Below are 18,681 nucleotides of genomic sequence, written 5' to 3'. Positions count from 1 at the left end.
TCTTAACTTTTCCCTCCCAGCCCCCTGCCCCTCCCCTCAGGAATCCGCCCAGAGCGCTGCAGACAGCGCCTCTCGGGTTCCCTCGCCCGCCCCTTCCGACTTCCACCCAATCTGGAGGCCGCCACACAGAAAACAAAAGCTGCCATTGGGCCGCCCTGGAGCTCGAGGGCCCGCCCCCGGAGTGGTTTGTGAATGGGGGGAGGGGAGGGGGCGGGGCGGCCCGGAACCCAGAGAGCCCGACGCTTCTTCTGGCGAGTCGCGCCGCTCCAAGGCGTTACTCTGCGCTCCCTCCCGGCGGGCGGCGGCGGCGGTGGCGGGCACCGGGACTCACCGGCCAAGGCTGTGCAGGGTTGGAGAGGCCAGGCCAGGCCGCGGGCACGGGGCCTCGCAGCTTCAGATACAGTGTGACAGGATTCCCCAAAAGAACTCGCTGAGCTCTTGGCTCCAAGACGCCGATCGGACTCAGAGAGAAAATCAGCCGTTTGGCTGAAACTTGGGGCCAAGCTTTTGGGGCTGAAGAAGGAGCAGGGAGTGGAGAAGGAGGCGAAGGAGGAGGCGGCGGCGGCGAGCGGAGCCTCAAGGCGGGGAGGCGGAGCCGCACCGCATAGTCGGCGGCTTCGGCTAGCAAGCGGCGGCGCCGGGCTCTCGCCTGCCGGGGTGCCAGACCTGGTGTGGGGGGGCGCGCGCGTTACTGTGCGCTGAGTCGAGAGACTTGGGCAAACTTTGAAGGGTAACCGGAGACGCTTGTTGCTGCTCGACGCAGAAAAAACCGCACCGTTACGTCGCTGCGGGAGAAGAAATCGCCGCCCCCAACCCCCGTCGGCGCCCCCAGCCCAGGCAGACGAATTTGAGCCCCCGGCGGCTGCGCGAGTGCTGGGCGGAGGCGGAGGCGGCGGCGGCGCCCCCGCGGCGCGAGCACCCCAGCTGCAGCGCCCTCGGCTCCGCGCCCGCCCACGGCCCGGCCCCGGCGCCGGGAGGACTCTCATGCGCCCGGCGCGGCGGCGCCTCCCCGGATCCCAGCCTCTCCCGGCTGCCTCGTCGCGTTCCTCGGGCTGAGAGCGCCGCTGCTCCCGCGCCCGGCAATGCGGGGTCCCCGCGCGGCAGCGTCGCGCTCGCCTTTGGGCCTGTGCACCCTGGTGCTTGCGCTGCTGGGCGCACTGCCCGCGGGTACCGGGGCGCAGCCGTACCACGGCGAAAAGGGCATCTCAGTGCCAGACCACGGCTTCTGCCAGCCTATCTCCATCCCGCTGTGCACGGACATCGCCTACAACCAGACCATCCTGCCCAATCTGCTGGGTCACACGAACCAAGAGGACGCGGGCCTCGAGGTGCACCAGTTCTACCCGCTAGTGAAGGTGCAGTGTTCTCCCGAGCTGCGCTTCTTCCTCTGCTCCATGTACGCACCCGTGTGCACCGTGCTGGATAAGGCCATCCCGCCGTGCCGATCTCTGTGCGAGCGTGCCCGCCAGGGCTGCGAGGCTCTCATGAACAAGTTCGGCTTCCAATGGCCGGAGCGGCTGCGTTGCGAGAACTTCCCCGTGCACGGCGCGGGGGAGATCTGCGTGGGCCAGAACACGTCCGACGGCTCCGGGGGCCCCGGCGGCGGCCCCACCGCTTACCCCACCGCGCCCTACATGCCCGACCTGCCCTTCACCGCCCTGTCCCCGGGTGCCGCTGACGGTAGGGGCCGCTCCGCTTTCCCCTTCTCGTGCCCCCGCCAGCTCAAGGTGCCCCCCTACCTGGGCTACCGCTTTCTGGGCGAGCGCGACTGCGGCGCCCCTTGCGAGCCGGGCCGTGCCAACGGCCTCATGTACTTTAAGGAGGAGGAGAGGCGCTTCGCCCGCCTCTGGGTGGGCGTGTGGTCGGTACTGTGCTGCGCCTCAACACTCTTCACCGTGCTCACCTACCTAGTGGACATGCGGCGCTTCAGCTACCCGGAGCGGCCCATCATCTTCCTTTCGGGCTGCTACTTCATGGTGGCCGTGGCGCACGTGGCCGGCTTCCTGCTGGAGGACCGCGCCGTGTGCGTGGAGCGCTTCTCAGACGACGGCTACCGCACGGTGGCGCAGGGCACCAAGAAGGAGGGCTGCACCATCCTTTTCATGGTGCTCTACTTCTTCGGCATGGCCAGTTCCATCTGGTGGGTCATTTTGTCGCTCACTTGGTTCCTGGCGGCCGGTATGAAGTGGGGCCACGAGGCCATCGAGGCCAACTCGCAGTACTTCCACCTGGCCGCGTGGGCAGTGCCCGCCGTCAAGACTATCACCATCCTGGCCATGGGCCAGGTGGACGGGGACCTGCTCAGCGGGGTGTGCTACGTGGGCCTGTCCAGCGTGGACGCGCTGCGAGGCTTTGTGCTGGCACCCCTGTTCGTCTACCTCTTCATCGGCACGTCCTTCCTGCTGGCAGGCTTCGTGTCGCTCTTCCGCATCCGCACCATCATGAAGCACGACGGCACCAAGACCGAGAAGCTGGAGAAGCTCATGGTGCGCATCGGCGTCTTCAGCGTGCTCTACACCGTGCCGGCCACCATCGTCCTGGCCTGTTACTTTTACGAGCAGGCCTTCCGCGAACACTGGGAGCGCACCTGGCTCCTGCAGACGTGCAAGAGCTACGCGGTGCCCTGCCCGCCCGGCCACTTCCCGCCCATGAGCCCCGACTTCACCGTCTTCATGATCAAGTACCTGATGACCATGATCGTAGGCATCACCACTGGCTTCTGGATCTGGTCCGGCAAAACCCTGCAGTCGTGGCGCCGCTTCTACCACAGACTCAGCCACAGCAGCAAGGGGGAGACTGCAGTATGAGCCCCGGCCCCACCCCTACCCTTCTTTCTCCCACCCCCTCCAAGGGGTTAAGGAGAGGTAGGGAAAGAACTGATGGGTGGGGGGCTTGCTTCTGTAACCTCCTTCCCCTCCAATGAGAAGTGACCTGGAAGTGAGAAGATGTATGTAGACTCTGGACAGGGAATGGGTTTGGAAAGGAAGCCTGAGTGGAGAGACCGTTTGGATGAAAAGACTTCTGGCAAAGACTTGCAGGATGATGATGATGATAATGATAACAATGATGTTAATCCTGTATGGTACGGGCTGACTTGGGCCAATCGAGAAGACTGAGATCAGAAGGTTGCTGTGAGTTCTTCCGGGCTCTGGGGCTGAACTGGGACTGTAAGCGATTCCCCTGCTGCAAGATAAGTGGCCTGTCCTCACTCCTGTGAGGCCCGGGTGAAAGGTACAGCTCTGTCTGCAGCGGGCGGCTTTGTTGGGAAACGGGAGGGCTCCCTGCAGTGTTCTTGTCCAGCGGTGGTCAAACCATAATCTCTTTTCACTGGGGCCAAACTGGAGCCCAGATGGGTTAATTTCCAGGGTCAGACATTACAGTCTCTCCTCCCCTCCTCCTCCTGCCTGTTTTTCTCCCCCTAAGCATTTTGAAGTCTTGGGAGGCCTGCCTCCTAGAATCCTAGTGCAGGATGCAAAAGAAATGAAGATAACATTTTGCAATGAGGGAAAGGAGGCGAGTAGTAGGTTATTCTACTACTTTTTTATTTTCTGGGGGAAGGCAGGAGGGGGGAAAAGGGTGTTTTATTTGGTTTAATATCCTGAAAAGAAGTGATGACTTGTTGCTTTTCAAAACAGGAATGCATTTTTCCCCTTGTCTTTGTTGTAAGAGACAAAAGAGGAAACAAGTGTCTCCCTGTGGAAAGGCATAACTGTGAAGACAGCAACTTTTATAGGCAAAGCAGCGCAAATCTGAGATTTCCCTTTGGATGTTAATTTGGTTGAGATAAACATTCCTTTTTAAGGAAAAGTGAAGGGCAGTGTGCGTCCATACCCTTTCCATCAGACATTCTGACTTGGCTAAAGGAAATGCAAGGGGTTTTGTTATGTTTGCTTTAAGTAAATTTAATTCAGAACACATGATCCAACAGGCTCTGTTAAAACGTTCAGGGAAATCTCTCCTTTTTTTTTCTTCCCATAAACCTGCATTTAGGTTTTCTTTTTATTTTTTTCCTCCAATTTGAATTCTTCAACATAAAAGCAGCATAATGCCTTTAGCCTCATAATAAAGGAAAGTTAAAAATTTTTTTAAAGTAAAGAACCATTTTGTCTTGTTTTCTTTGTTCTATAAAACCGTTCATAAAATATCATGTGTATGCTGACCCTGTCTTTGTGTGGCTGGGGCAGGGAGGGGGGGAGGTGACCTGCAGAAATGTTAGTGAAGAGGACAGTTCAAACCATGGACCCCATTTTTAAGGAAAGTCATTAAAAAAAAGGTAAACTTCAAAGTAATTCTGGAGTTCTTTGAAATGTGCTGGATGACTGAAATTTATTAATCTTAGATCATGTACTTTTTTTTTCTATAATGGAACTCCAATTCTTTTGCATAATGGTCTAAAGCTAAACAGCATCATGGGAGCTAACCTTTACTCCACGTTTGACACCACCCAATCTGGCAACACTATCCTATTTCTCAAAACAGCTTTTAAATGCTGTTTTAAATGGTTTTTAAAATCATAGAGTGTACTGTCAGGAGTACAAGTTACTTTATATACATAATGTTCGGTTGAGTGGAGCTGCTTTTTATATTAAAGTTAACATTGACTATGTGTTTCTTAAACCTTCAAAATGTCTCATTTGTCAGATTTTTAAAACTCCCACTACACAGTTTTTGGCATCTTTTGTGTTGTATCTCTTGCATGTGAAATTTGTAAAATAGAGACAAGTGCAGTATGTATATTTTGTAAATCTCCCATTTTTGTAAGAAAATATATATTGTATTTATACATTTTTACTTTGGATTTTTGTTTTGTTTTTGCCTTTAAAAGTCTACAAGGAAGCCCCACTTTATCACATGTACAGATCACAAATAAATTTTTTAAAAAATACAAAGTGGACGTTTATTTAGTTTATGGTTCCTATATAAGCCAAAGAACAGAATTTTGTATTATGGAAAGATAGTGTGGAGGGACACCATTGGATGTGTCCCTCGTAGAGGAAGATGTTTTATATATATATAGAGAGAGAGAGAGGTCTTTTCTTCGTGCCTTTTAAAATACAGAGTGTAATGAATGTCTTAACTGTCCTTTAATTTTTTTTCTGTTGTCGCTGCTTCCTGCCTCTCCACACCACCCTACCACACATACCCCTAAGCTTTTTCACATCCTGCTTTGGATAATTCACTGAAGGTACAGAATAAGCTTCTCTTTTAGAGAGGTGCTATCTGATCCATGTTTTTACTACTCTTCAGGCATGAAGTCCATATTTAAAAGAGGACTAGATATTTTGGGTCTGCTTTTCTGGAAATGTTTTCCTGGGGGAGCATTCTGTGAATTTTTTTTTATCACTGATTAGTGTTTTTGTGTTCTAATGCCCCTTATCTAAATTGTTAATACTTAAATCCTTTGGGTTCAGGTGTCTGGGAAAGTCTGTACTTGATTCCAGAGGGAGATCATAGCAGGGGCCTTGCACGTGGAGCTTTCCCAGCTGCAGGCTTCCCTCTACCTTCTAGGTCAACTGAGCCGGAGGTCAAGTGATTCCTGAGGTGGCGGTGACTCAGCAGCTCCGGCAGGAATAGACTCCACGCCTGACCCCAGGATGGCCTCAGAAGCCACTGAAGCTATTCTTTCCTCTTGTCAGAGAGGCTAACTTTGGAATCAGATTAGACCGAGAAGCCTTCGCTATCCAGCCACTTTGATATTAAACAGTCCCTCAGGGAAATGATAAAGGCATTCTAAATACTTCCAGTTCCAAGCCTCACTGGCTTGCTTTTTTTCCCCCCCTTTTCCTTCGTCTGTCTCTCTTTAATTCAGGTGTCTGTTTGCTGGCTTTTCATAACAGAGTTCCCTCATTCTCCAGCAGCCATCACAGCAGCAGACTGGACTCTGCTGTTTCTCTCTCCCCGCTCTGGCTCTAAGTTCCTGTACTTCTAAAGCTCAACAGAAACAGTTCTGTTTTTGTTTTAATTAACAGGCTCACACACATGGCTGGTGTGTTTTACAAACATACAGAATGAAAACCAGTGACAGACAGTCCTCACCAGGAGGAGGAAGGCTTGCGGCTGCACTCTGTGCAAAGCAGCTTTAAGATCCTCCTGGGTTTTGAACATCACAATGAGCGTGAGGTCATCTTAACCTGTGAAGATTCTGGCGTAGAGAAAGGAAAAAAATAGCAACTTCAAGTCTCTTAAGGTTTATTCAGTTTTTGCTCATAAAATGACACCTTTTAGGTTAAAGCATGCCTCTTTTAACACCACACTAATACTGCCTGTTAAGAATGTTTGCTTTTAGAGTAGGTGGAAGGCTCCCAATGGAGTTTTCTGCTCGCAAATTAACTGCTAAAGGCACTTAGCCCCTTCTGTGGGGAGAGCTATGTGACTGCTCCCGTAAACGTGTCCCCTCCCTCTTGTCAGCGCTGCCTCGTCCTTCAGGGCTCTCAAAGACTGAAGCGCACTGGTCTGTAGTGAGGGAACAAAGACTGTGTATGAATAAATCACTACCTGCTTTTTTGTAAGCAAAGATAAAAGTGTTCAGCTTAATTCCTCTCACATTGTGGTGCGTCCGTATGTAATAGATTCTTACCTAAGAATTTTAGAAGCTCAGGGATCTTTAAGGAGGTGCATCTAAGCAGAAAATAGGTGAGGGAGAGTGTTTGTGAAAGGGCACGTGTGGGGTTTAGGAAAAACATTGGCAGGAGTTTGGTGTTAATCCCTAGATAAGGAGCAGAAACACTTGTGAAAATTTTCTTCAGTTTATAAAACAAAATTAGTCTATACAATAACTTTATGCAACACTCAGTCTTTTGAAGTAGGTTTGTGAGAAATCTTGGGGAGAAGCAAATAAATGTCCTGTTGACAACATCTTGCCATTAAAGAAAAAGCAGATTTTTTTTTAAGAAATGTGTTTGATAGAAAATAGTGATATTAGAAACTCTCTGGGTAGAACTATAGGAGTATAACAGCTGTAGGTTTGAGCCCTGTAATTATACTGGGGAATTCTCTTCTAACTCTCCCATCTTTAATTTCACTGAAAGGCAGGTGGCTATTTATAGATGGTATATTTTTATATATGCATATGTGGATGGTGAGTAACCGTCTACAAGGCTCCAGGAAATCCTAGAAGAGACCAAAGCACTACGATGTGGACTTAAACTTATAAATCTGTTCTATTTTTCTCTTATTTTACTCTCAGTGACATTAAAGTGATTTCATAAAACTTGGTTCTTCAACTCTTACTTTCCAATTTGTGACATTTCTTATGTCTGAATCTCTATGTTCCTCACATTTCATACAAAAGTGAACTAGTTAAAAACGTACCATTAAAATGTCAGGTCTCTGGTAAACACACCTTGTGCCTCTCTCTCTCTGGTTGAAAAAAATGTTAAAGTTCTAATTGGAATTTTCTCAATTAGTACCACAGTGGTGGAAAAAAAGGAAGTTTGACCAAGAAAACAGAAGTTTATTATAAAGTATCCAGTTCAAGAAGATCTGATCAAGCAGCCACTATGGAAAAGGTACTAGGACAGGGTCTGGAGGTAACTTGCAACATAGTTCAGGATGAGGATGCCATCCTTCACAGAGGAATAAGCAAATAATTATCTTTCTAGACAGAATTTGGCAAGTGTCACTATAGAGGCCCAAATGCTATTTGGAAAAATATGACTTGACATTTGGTGGCATTTATTGTTTTTAAAAGCTGCTCTAACATTCATTACTTTACTTTATTCTCACAATTATTGTAACAGTCTTTTAACATGGAATAAGTCCTATTTTAAAAATGAAGCTGAGAGGCTTATTGAGATGAAGTGACACAGAAAGAGGAAGGAATCATCTCACATCCTCAGATCAGTGCTCAGTGCACTTACTGTAATACCAGCCTCTCTCTAAAGGTACTGGGAGCTTCAGTCATGCAGATGACCCATCGAATTGCAGAGGGTGGGTATCCAACAAGATTGCATTTCCCAAGAACTCACATTATATGATTCTCCATCATTTTCATGCTCTTAGATCAGTTCCTTCATCTCCATGGGCCTTGCTTTCCTCAACTGAACAAGATGACGTCCAATACAATGGCCCTCCTCCAGCATCCTGTGATTCCAAGAGGCTGTTTTGAAGTACAAACCGGCTCAACCAATTGTGGATTATCCACGGCCATTTTGAAATCCCTGACTGTTTGTTTTCCCCTCCTGTAGCCAATGTGTCCCACTTCTCAGCCAACCAAGCCAGTGTGCGCTCAGTGAAGGAAAGTGAGCTTTATGTTGGCCTTTATAAGCCCAATTCAAATGGTAAGATCATTACTGTATCACCGTATACTGAAGCCAAAATACAAGACTGTCTAGTCTCTTGAACTGGCTACTGTGCCACTCCTCACTCCTCTTCATAAGCAATTGCTTTCTGCCACTGAGAGTTAGCCTTCTTCAATACCAAAGGAGTTTATTGCATCAGATCTTCTTGGTTTCTCTCAAAGACCATGTCCATATCACAGCCAGATTGGCCACAGTCTCATATCTTGGAATTCCCATTGCTGGGAATTTTAGAGCCAAATCAACATTTTATGTAGCTGAAATAATAAGACAAAGGTTTTTGGTTCTGATCAGTTATCCTAGCCAAAAATTTAAATGCTTCTCTAGGTCATTGTCCCCAGAGCCTCTCTCAGAAGACTTCAAACTAACAAAATAATATTGAAGCTACACTGAGGGATTCCATTGTGCTTTTGCTGGGAGTCTACTTCACCTCGGAAGGAACTTTCAGAGAGCTCAAGCTCATCTCTTTTGTTATGGATCTTCCTTTAAAATGCTTCACACCTGCAAATCTCTTTATGTGGCTTAGCCCTGGCATTAGGTCAGCTTCGAGTTCATGAAGCGGTCTCCAACAGATGGGTATATAAGGAGCAAGAAAGGGCATTTAGGAGGCAGAAACAAGGGTAGGAAGAGTGAGGAGATAAAGTCCCATCAAGTCCACGAGTGAACAAGCTGCTCAACTGATTTAGGTAAGACAACAACCTACTACTACTCACCCTTAGAAAATGTGATCCCCAAACTTCAGTGTGGCCTTGCAGATTCTGGAGGACAATTCATTCGTAGGGAAAAGCATCTTGGGGAGGGTGCGGTGGGACAGGGACTAGGAAATGAAACCTTATGGGGCATAACCTAGCAGCAGTTATAGTTTTTTAATTTTCAAGGGAAAACAAATGGCATGTAGCATTTAGTTCCCGTTTCCAAATCTGGGATAGCTGGAAGAAGAGATGGGTGGCAGCTGGTCCCTGAGTTGCTTTTTGTAGCAGACATAGAGAACTAGCCCTTGAACTAAAAATCATGAATTATCTCCAGCACCAACAAATTGTTTCTTGAGGACCAAGGATGTGGCAGGGGCTGTGTCAGGCACTGGGCTTAGCAGACTGGCTTCTGAAAATTGTTATCCTGAGTCTTAGCCAGAGCTAAGTGCACACTCCTCACCTCACTTATTTCCCACATCAACTTCTCAAGTGGGGAGTGGGCCAGAAACAGCATCCTTGGTGTTTACAAACTATCTTTCTCCCCACTGTCCTAAAGTACTAACAGTAAATGGGTAGTGATACGGTGATCACATTCTGAAGATGGGGAAAACTAGTGAGGCTAAATGCAGCTTGTTCCCTGTCAAGAGTAATCACAGGCCAGGCCACAGTGAAGGATCCACTCAGGTCTCCCAAAGACTCAGAATCTGGCCGTCTTTCCCTCAGAGCAGTGGGCTTCGAGATGTGTGGCCAGAAGGAGGGGGACCTAAAGGGGACAGGGGAGTGATGGATGGTTTGGACCAGCTTTGGGAAAGGGAGCATGAGTGCACAAACATGTTGCCAAGGGCAATGAAGACTGGTTCTTCACACTTTGTTGATATGATCATTATCTTTATAACTGCTAACATTCACTGAATGTTGACCATATGCTAAGTCCTGGGTACAACATGGTATAGCAGTTAAGATAATCCACACAAAGCCCAAACCACAGTACTTGACATCTAATAAGTGATCCATAAATGTCAGCATTATTATTTGCAATATATAATTATCTCTTTTATCCTTCAGAACAACTTCTCTGAGGTCAGTATTATCATTCCCCAGTTTACATGTGAGAAAGCTCACGCTCTGAAAGGTAAGCCACAGAGACACCGAACTGGCCATAGCCTGTGCCCCTAACCACCCAGCTACAATATTTACTGAGGTCAGTGTCTTCCATTCTCTGTTATTCTTTCTAATTTAACCCAGAATTGAAGTGAGGATAAGTGGAGGAAATAATTTACATCAGGACAGAATGGAATCGAGGAGGGCCTTTGCAGTGCTAGTCCCGGGATATTTTTGTTTGGTTGGTTTATTTTCTTTTTAGTGAGAAGCAGAAATGCTGTTTGAATTCTCTGGGCTGGATGCTCCCCATGCTGGCATGAGTTTCCACACTGGGGCCAAGGGCCAGGCAGCAAGAACAAGCCTACAGACGTGCTTCCCAGATGCCACCTAGACGTAGCCCCTCAGAGAGTTGGTTTGAGTCCCTCCAGAGGTTTCTCCATTGCTATAGCTGCCTTCCCTGCCCATTCCAGCCTGAGGGTTGGGACAGGGGCTTAGTGGGAAAGCTCATGCTCCTTGCTAAGGAGGAGTCAGTGAGTAGGAGCATGAGGAAAGTAAGCCCTGGTGGAAACCCCTTTCCTAAAGCCCTGTTGAGAGAATCACAGGAAACTTCACAGCACTAGGATCATATATGTCAGTGTTATAATGAAAGGATAACATGATAGCTTACTGTGTGCAGGTTCTGTGTTAAGCACCTACATTAACTCATTTAATACATACATTATGAGTTGAAAATTATTCTTATTCTCATTTTATAGGCTTTCAATATGGAATTCTGGAATTATACTGAGCATTAGAGTTGGACATGAGCTCAAGAGAGAGCTTGTGCAAGCATCCTACTCTAAATACCCTTTTATTGTCGCCCATTTACAGAAGGGGCAACTGAGGCACAGAGAATTTATCTGGGCCTTAAGGATGTAGAATGAGGAATATCTTAGGTCTATTTCTCCCTGGAGTGCTCTTTGACAAAAAAGAAATGATTTGGGGAGTGGGGGATGGAGAGTAAAAACAATTTCAGAGAATGTAGTTAAACGCCTCTTCCCTCCCACCCTTGGCTCCAGAAAGTGTGAATCATGAGGCAACAGTCTTTGTTGTTGTTGTTCCTTAGTTAAAAAAAAAAATGAACTAATTGAGTTGCAACAACAGAAACAACAAACCCAGCACATTTGCAGAGGAAGAAGTGGTAGAGAAGTGCCTCTCTCCCGATGCTGAACGTCAGGGTGGAACCCTGAGCCCGCGGCACCTCCCCCCTGCCACATTGCTAAAGGCTGACGACATCTGCCAGCAAGATAACCGGATTTCCAATTGGAGGAAGGGTCCAGCCACAGGCGACTTTATAGCAGAAAGTGGTAAATAAGAAACTCAGAAGGTTTTGCCCAGTACAACTACCTGTTAATTTGCTAATTAAAGCCTGTTACTTAGATATGATGGGGATCTGGAGCCCATTCTTTAGTTTATGGGTCTAGGTGAGCCTAGGTTGCTTAGGACTCACACAGTCTCACAGAAAATCAAGTCACTCGTAACAGATATGAAAGATGGGTGGCGGTGGTGGTGGTGATGGGGGGTGTCTGTGTATATGCAGACTATTTTAAATAAAAAGTGTGTGTGAGAGAGAGTTCCAACTGAACTTTGATGCTCTAACAGGAGGCAGACTGGAGGGAAAAATCTAAATGTTAAGGTAAGATCTTTTTAAGTTAATCTGTTATCAAACACTGTATCTTACACATATTCACTCCCCTCCTTGTCTCTCTCTTGCTCGACCCTTCATGATTAACACTGAAATACTATATATACTATACTTTAAATACTATATATATGAAACAATGAAATGTTATAGCTGCATTTCTCATTGTTAACGTCTGGGTCTCATTCCACAAGAGTTGACATGGATGTCAAATGGATGTCATTTGACACCCCTGCACAAAGACACATACCAGCCTAGAAGACTATTTAATTTTTAGCAGAAAAGAATCCACTCGAAGGATGATTTGTTGCCATTTTCATCACCATAGACACTTAGCATTTCCAAGGAATTAAACTACTAAATAGTATACTTTCTTTAGGGACAAGTCAATGTCATATTAATTTGCCACCAATACTTCCAGCACAGCATGCATTTGCCAGCACTCCTTGCAGCCTTCTTTAAAAAGACACAAGGCTTCATAAAGTCAGAAGAGCCCCAGAAGATGAGAACAAGTGCTCAAACCAAATCATCCTCTCAAGTCACAAAGACGTTTTATTTTTCTGCCAGCACAAGCGGCTGACAAAAAGGAAAGCTAGACATTAAGTTTTCAAGTTCTCCATTCGGGGCTCACTTAAGGGAACTCCCTCCACAAACGTGGATTCATATTTCATTTAAGGTGGGAATCTATTTCACCGTAAGAGTTAAGTGAAACAGCAAGGAAATTCAGTTAGTTCATCTCTGATGAGAGGAAGGCAACGTACAATTCCTCCATTTACCAAGTGGTTTTTGGTCTACGGGTTGTACAAAATGTTTACTCCCGATAACTAAGTCCTCTTTCAGTGCACACCACCACTATTATGCATTTATAACTGCTCTGTGCTCTTCTCTCAGCATTGCTCCAATCTGCCTGAGTAGTTGAAGTGGCGACTGAAAAAATCTAAATGTGATCTCTGCTGTCCAATCAGAATATACCTAAATTGCCTTTTCTTATTTTTAAATCACAAAACACAATTTTCTGTAGTCAGAAAACCAGGTTTGGACTCTGCTTATGAATAGAAATACTCAACAAGTTCCACCTCCAAGACAGGTAACTGCCTGTGTAGGGTAAACATTACAGTGTCTCTTAATCCTGACTATTTGATTTAAAAAATGAAAGAACTTAACCCAAGGTTAGCCTTCTGCAAAGGATCAGCCTTCAAGAAAAAACAGAATGGAGTTAGCTTCATTTTCCTCAGGGACACTTCTTTTAACCTAGAGATCTTTCTCACCTGTCACTCTGATGCAAGAAAAAGGAAACACAAAGATGGGATGAGTTTAAAAAAAAAAAAAAAGATCAAAGTGAAAACCCAGGAAGGAGAGAGAGAACAAGATAGCAAGAAAAAATTCTGAGCACAGCCCTGCATCTGAGCCACTGACACCTCGATTCAATCATTCCTTTGACAACTATTAGTTGACTTTCCATCATTACTCTCATTTCCTGCATCCCAGAGCTATAATGAGTGGTAACATTAATTGAGAGTTTTGATGTACCAGGAGCATATACAGAGTATACTAAGCATGTCTTATCTCATTTGATTCCCTCAACAACTCTCTGAGATAGATACTATTATCCCAATTTAAAGCTAAGGAAAGCTGAGTCACCAAAAGGTTAAGCTACTTAACACCCCTTGATTCCTATACTGTACTGCAGCCCTCTTCCTGCTTTTTTTTTATACCCTAACTACTGAATCATCAGTATCCATAGAATTGACTGTTTCTTTGAAATATCACGAAAACTATGATGAGTTTTTCTTGGGATTGTGAAATATATTTATTCCAAGTCATGTGTTACTTGTTAGCAGGGAATCAGACCCTGTTTTTCCATGATCTGTGTTTAATGACTTCACCCTACATGGCAGGGTATCACAGGAGGATCATGGCCACCAGTGGGGGAGCTGATGACTGGTGAAGCCAAAATGGATTTGGATTTAGTTCATCTCATGTTCTTACATAAAAGGGGTTTCAGGAGAGCCCAATAAGAGTCCCCCTTCGGCAAAGTGACTCCAGAAAGTCAACATCCAAGTCCACATGACAAATGCAGGTGCTCCCCAAGTGTTCATTCTCAGTCCAGTCTCCAAACTCCCCATGAAGCTGAGGGATTTGGGAGATAATGACAGATTCTCTAAGGAGCTTGGGAGTTGTTTGGAAAACTGAGTTAATGACTCCCTCCAAGCATTAAAAAAAAAAGTCATTGCTATAATTCTAGTTTGGGGAAATAACTTCAGCTCAGTTGTCGACTGCATGGTGCTAAGATGGTCAAGGGACAAAGAATGTCTCACAGCCAACCTAGGCTTTGCCACCCCCTCAGCCTGAGATGTCCCTTTTCTCTACCAGAGGCATCCTGGGTAAGAGTGCACTGTTGGAAGAATAAAGCCAAGCAGGCCTCTCTCCTTCACAGAACTGGATATTGTAGCTCCTCTGTGGGACTTGCCTCAGGGGAGAGGGGGTGGTTACAAGGGAAATCATACCCGCTCTGGGGTTGTCAGGGACTGTCTTCCCCTGCAGTCCTGCAGGGTCTTGGTGTTTAAGAGTCATCTTGGCCTGCCAGGACGAGGTCAATGGTTTAAGATCCAACAGCTGGTGTTACATATTTCACTCCGCCAGCAACTGCAATTTATCCTTGGCTCTGTCCTCCAAAGCCCTATAATCAGCCAACCAACTTGGATTCCAGTTTCCCCACGACCACCATCTCTTGCTTAGATCACTGTGATGTCCCCCTAACTGGGCTCCCTGCCTTCATTTTGGTTCCTCCTCCAATTCATCCCTACTTCACACCAAAGGCAATCATGGCAAGTGCAACTGTAACTATGTCTCTTCCTTGTTTAAAACTCTAAGCACAGTATATAAGGCCTTCCATGCTCTCTGCCTTGCGCTCAAGCCTCACCTCCCACCATTCCTGCTCTGCAGAGAATACTCCAGTAATGTCCATCTGTTTACAGTTGCCCTATGTACTCATGAATCACATGAATTTCTTTTTTTTCAGTTGAAGTATAATCAATTTACAATATTGTGTTAGTTTCAGGTGTACAGCAAAATGATTCAGGTATATTTTTTCAGATTATATTCCATTATAGGTTATTATAAGATATTGAATATAATTACCTGTGCTATACATCAAATCCTTATTGCTCATTTATTATGAATTCATTTTTTGATGAAAGGGAGAATTTGTAGCTATTTCAACCACTGAAAGCTAATCAAGCCCCTTATTGGATGCCCAGCTCTCTTGCTCCCTGCAAAAATGGACAGGAATGTAGATCCAGAAGAAAATCAGAGTAGAGAACTAAATACCTCCATCACCACCCTGGGACACTCCTATATCACCCTGGGACAACTAAAGGAATTCCAAGAAGAAAGGACACAAGTGGACTTAAAAAAAAAGTCAAACAAGGTTATTAACTATTATTAGTTCCTACACAATGCTTTGTCTTACATTAATTTCTGGTGCCCAGTGTAATGTCCAGTAGATAGAGATCTCCCCCCTCAAAATTCATGTCCTTTCCAGAACGTCAGAATGTGACCTTACTTGGAAATAGGGTCATTGCAGATGTAGTTAATTAAGTTAAGAAGAGGTCATACCGGAGTAGGGTGGGCAATTAACCCCATATGACTGTTGTCCTTCTAAGAAGAGGAAGAGAGGCACACAGGGAGAATGTCATATGATAACAAAAGGAGTGATTGGAGTGATGTGTCTATGAGGCAAGGAATACCAAGGATTGCTGGGTACCACCAGGAGCAAGAAGAGGCAAGGAAGTTTCCTTCCCTGGATGCTTCAGAGAGACCATGGTCCTGTTGACATATTTCAGACTTCTAAACTCCTGAAATGTGAGAGAATAAATTTCTGTTGTTTTAAGACACCTAGTTTGTGATAATTTGTTACAGCAGCCGTAGGAAATTAATACACTCAGTGAATGTCTGTTGGACAAATAAAAGAATGAATGAATGAGTCACATGTGGAAAATTATTTGGAGCCAAATAAAGTATAGCACCTTTAGAAATATGATTTATAGTTTATCAGCCAAAATCTATTTCTCATGCCCCAAGATCCTCTAACTAGATTAGAGCTAAATGTACAGTTGAAACTCTAAGTACTAGTTTTGCTATAGACTGGCTAAAATACTTCACTACGCCGAATGAACAAAACTAAGAACCTTGATGTTCTTTTCAAGGAATCATAGATCCTTTTGAAAATCTGACAGACACTACGGGCTCAGTCCCCAGAAAAATGCATATATGGTTACATATGTCTAAGAATGCAGACAATTTCCTCCTATCTCCCAAAATCATTGAACCAAGATTCAGAACTCCTGAATTAGAAGATACAGGTAGAATATTAAAGATTTTTCACCAATTCTTGGGCACTCTGAAAACAGAGAAAGGCAACAGAGTTATTTCTTCTTTTTTAAAGGCCAAATCACGAGACCCCCACCATTTGGAATGAGCTTCAATGGTGCATCAAAGAGTGAGGATGGATACAGGAGAGCAACCCAGCCTGGAAATGTAGAGACCTGAAATTTAAATCCAGCTTTGCCATTTAGTTCTTTTGTTCTTTCTCTCTTCTATTCACACCCAGCCCCAGTAACATGTGGATGCTTTTGGGGTCAGAGGACAGGTTAATGAGATAATGCTGATAAAGCACTTTGCCCCAGGGAAAGGTTCCTATGTAAACATGAGATATTATTAGACATTATCAAACTTCAGCCTTGCCAGCATCGACCCAGCCAGCGGTGAGTCCTTTTTCTTATCTACTGTTTGGCCAAATTGGGTTCTTTCTCTAAGGAAGAGAGTGTGGGAGGTCCCCTGCGACTGGTGTTGGGGACTCTGACAAGTGGACCCTACCACCACTCCTTGAGCGGTGCAAACAGCTCATTTGACTACATTTGATTAAAAGCTCCGTCCTTTACTAACAGTGAGCCCCAAATCTCTTTGTGCATACATATTAAAGCAATAATCTCTACGGAATTCTTCCTTTCCTGTGTGTGTTAACTTCAATGCAAATTATACAAATATATCAACAGAAAAATAGATGTTATTTCATGTTTGGTGGCTGTGATTTTTTTATTACCTATGAGGAATGATTACACAGAAATTCCCTCTTTATTTCTGCTGAAATAAAGGAGAGAAACATGATGACCATTGGTTTCAGGGACATTTGTCTTAGAACTTATTAAATATAACCAAAAAAAAGAGTAATTTCGACAATTACTAAATTGCAGTTAAACTCAAATGTTTCAAACTAACAATTTTTTATATTCAAAAAAAGCAATCGCTTGAATTCTATGGGAATTTGTTTAAAAAAAAAATCCCAAGGGAGCTTTTTTCATCATCAGAATTGACAAGGACATAGTGAACTAAGAGAAACCTGAAATGACAGCAGTAATTTTCATCAACATGAAGATGACACAGAATCTTAACTCAGACCCTTAAGAAATCTCACTACAAAGGAAAAAGGATTCACCCACAATTACCCACTCCTCATGCCACATACTAAGGGCACCTGACATACGACATGAGCCAGTGCTCTGCATTTGGTCAAAATACATTTTACCAAATTTCACCAATCATGTGCTTCAACCAGAAGGATGACCTTTCAAAGAGATTACTGAACCCTAACAATGTGGAGTATGAGCATCTTTTCCTTTCCTTCCTTCCTTCTTCCCTCCCTCCCTCCATCTTTCCCTCCTTCCTATTATGCATCAAGCACTGTGCTAAGCAAAGCTGAATGACATACATTCTACTCCTATCAGATCAGTAATTCACTGGGATGGCAGGTCTTGCAAATTTGGATAGACCAACATGCACCTTGGGAAAAGGAAATTGTCTCTGATGTGTGTGTGGGAAGGGGAAGTGAGCTGGAGGAGCAGGGGATGGATGATTACTAAGAATGATTGCCCTTGGAAGGTCCTATTTCAGACAAGTTTAAAAGGCATACTTATGATCTACTGCCACTATCCTTACTTACTTACTTCCTCTCCTTTCCCTCCAGTGGATCAAACATTTCACTCAGAACCACCTTAAATGACCCCCACTCCCACTCATGACATATGTTTTGTACCCAGGACACACGTATTTATATCTCAGGCTAAATTATGAGGGTATGGTGTTCTCCTAACTCTTCCTTTCTGAATAGTGTCCTAGAAACATTCATGCCTCATCAAAAAGGAAAAAGGATCAATGAAAGGGAACCCGAGAAGGTTTTAGAAAAGAGGAACATTAAAGCTGTGTAAATACATATTTAACATTTACTAAAAATAGCTCTGATTGCAGGGGAAAATTAATTAAAGTAGACGAAAAGTTTCTAATCAGATTTGTGCTATCTGATTGTGTAATTAGACCTGGCTTTTAGGCCATCCTAACAAGTTTATTTGAAAAGGAAGAGAGATCATTGTTTATTGGAATGGCAGTAATTTGGGTTTCTTTAATTGACTCCTGGTGTGAATACGTTGATGCCTGCTGTTCTCTAAGAGGCAGCATGGAAAGTTTCCAGGAAAAGTTCACATTCCAGGGGCGGCTTTGGAATCTACTTTCCATTGCAACCCAAGTCTGCCACTGGGGCTTGACTTCTTCCCAGGAAAACACCGGCTTTCAAAGGCAGCCTTACCTGGCGGCAGTCACCGCAAGTATATGCCAGGGGCTGGACAAGGAGCCTAGCACTGAGAGGGCCATCAAGATAACGGAGGGCATTTCCAAAATCTTAGCTTCCTCGTGTCCAAAGCACTAAAAAGCACTATGAGTGCCAAAGGCTGTGTGTAACTTCGGGAGCCAACAGTGAGGATTTGGAGACAGCATGAACATTCTGACATTAAGTCAGCCCAGTGGAGCTGCAATGGAGTCGGGGAGGAGAGCACAGATCTCTCTCCTCTCAATGCTC

At 45.1% G+C, this 18,681-nt stretch overlaps 1 protein-coding gene and 1 long non-coding RNA gene across 6 annotated transcripts in view; one reads left to right on the top strand and one right to left on the bottom strand.

Moving 5' to 3' along the window:
• The window catches only part of LOC140696445 (uncharacterized), a 198,439-nt gene that overhangs the window by 109,565 nt on the left and 70,193 nt on the right, over positions 1–18,681 (bottom strand). The gene's annotated exons all lie outside the window — the stretch shown is intronic.
• FZD7 (frizzled class receptor 7) lies at positions 225–4,888 on the top strand. The gene has a single exon (XM_006220167.4). The coding sequence runs from the start codon at positions 1,083–1,085 to the stop codon at positions 2,805–2,807; it is 1,725 nt and encodes a 574-aa protein (XP_006220229.3). The 5' UTR covers positions 225–1,082; the 3' UTR covers positions 2,808–4,888.

The sequence above is a fragment of the Vicugna pacos genome, chromosome 5 (genome assembly GCF_048564905.1).
Source record: "Vicugna pacos chromosome 5, VicPac4, whole genome shotgun sequence".
Lineage (NCBI taxonomy): Eukaryota > Metazoa > Chordata > Mammalia > Artiodactyla > Camelidae > Vicugna > Vicugna pacos.
This window is presented reverse-complemented; position numbering and strand designations above follow the sequence as displayed.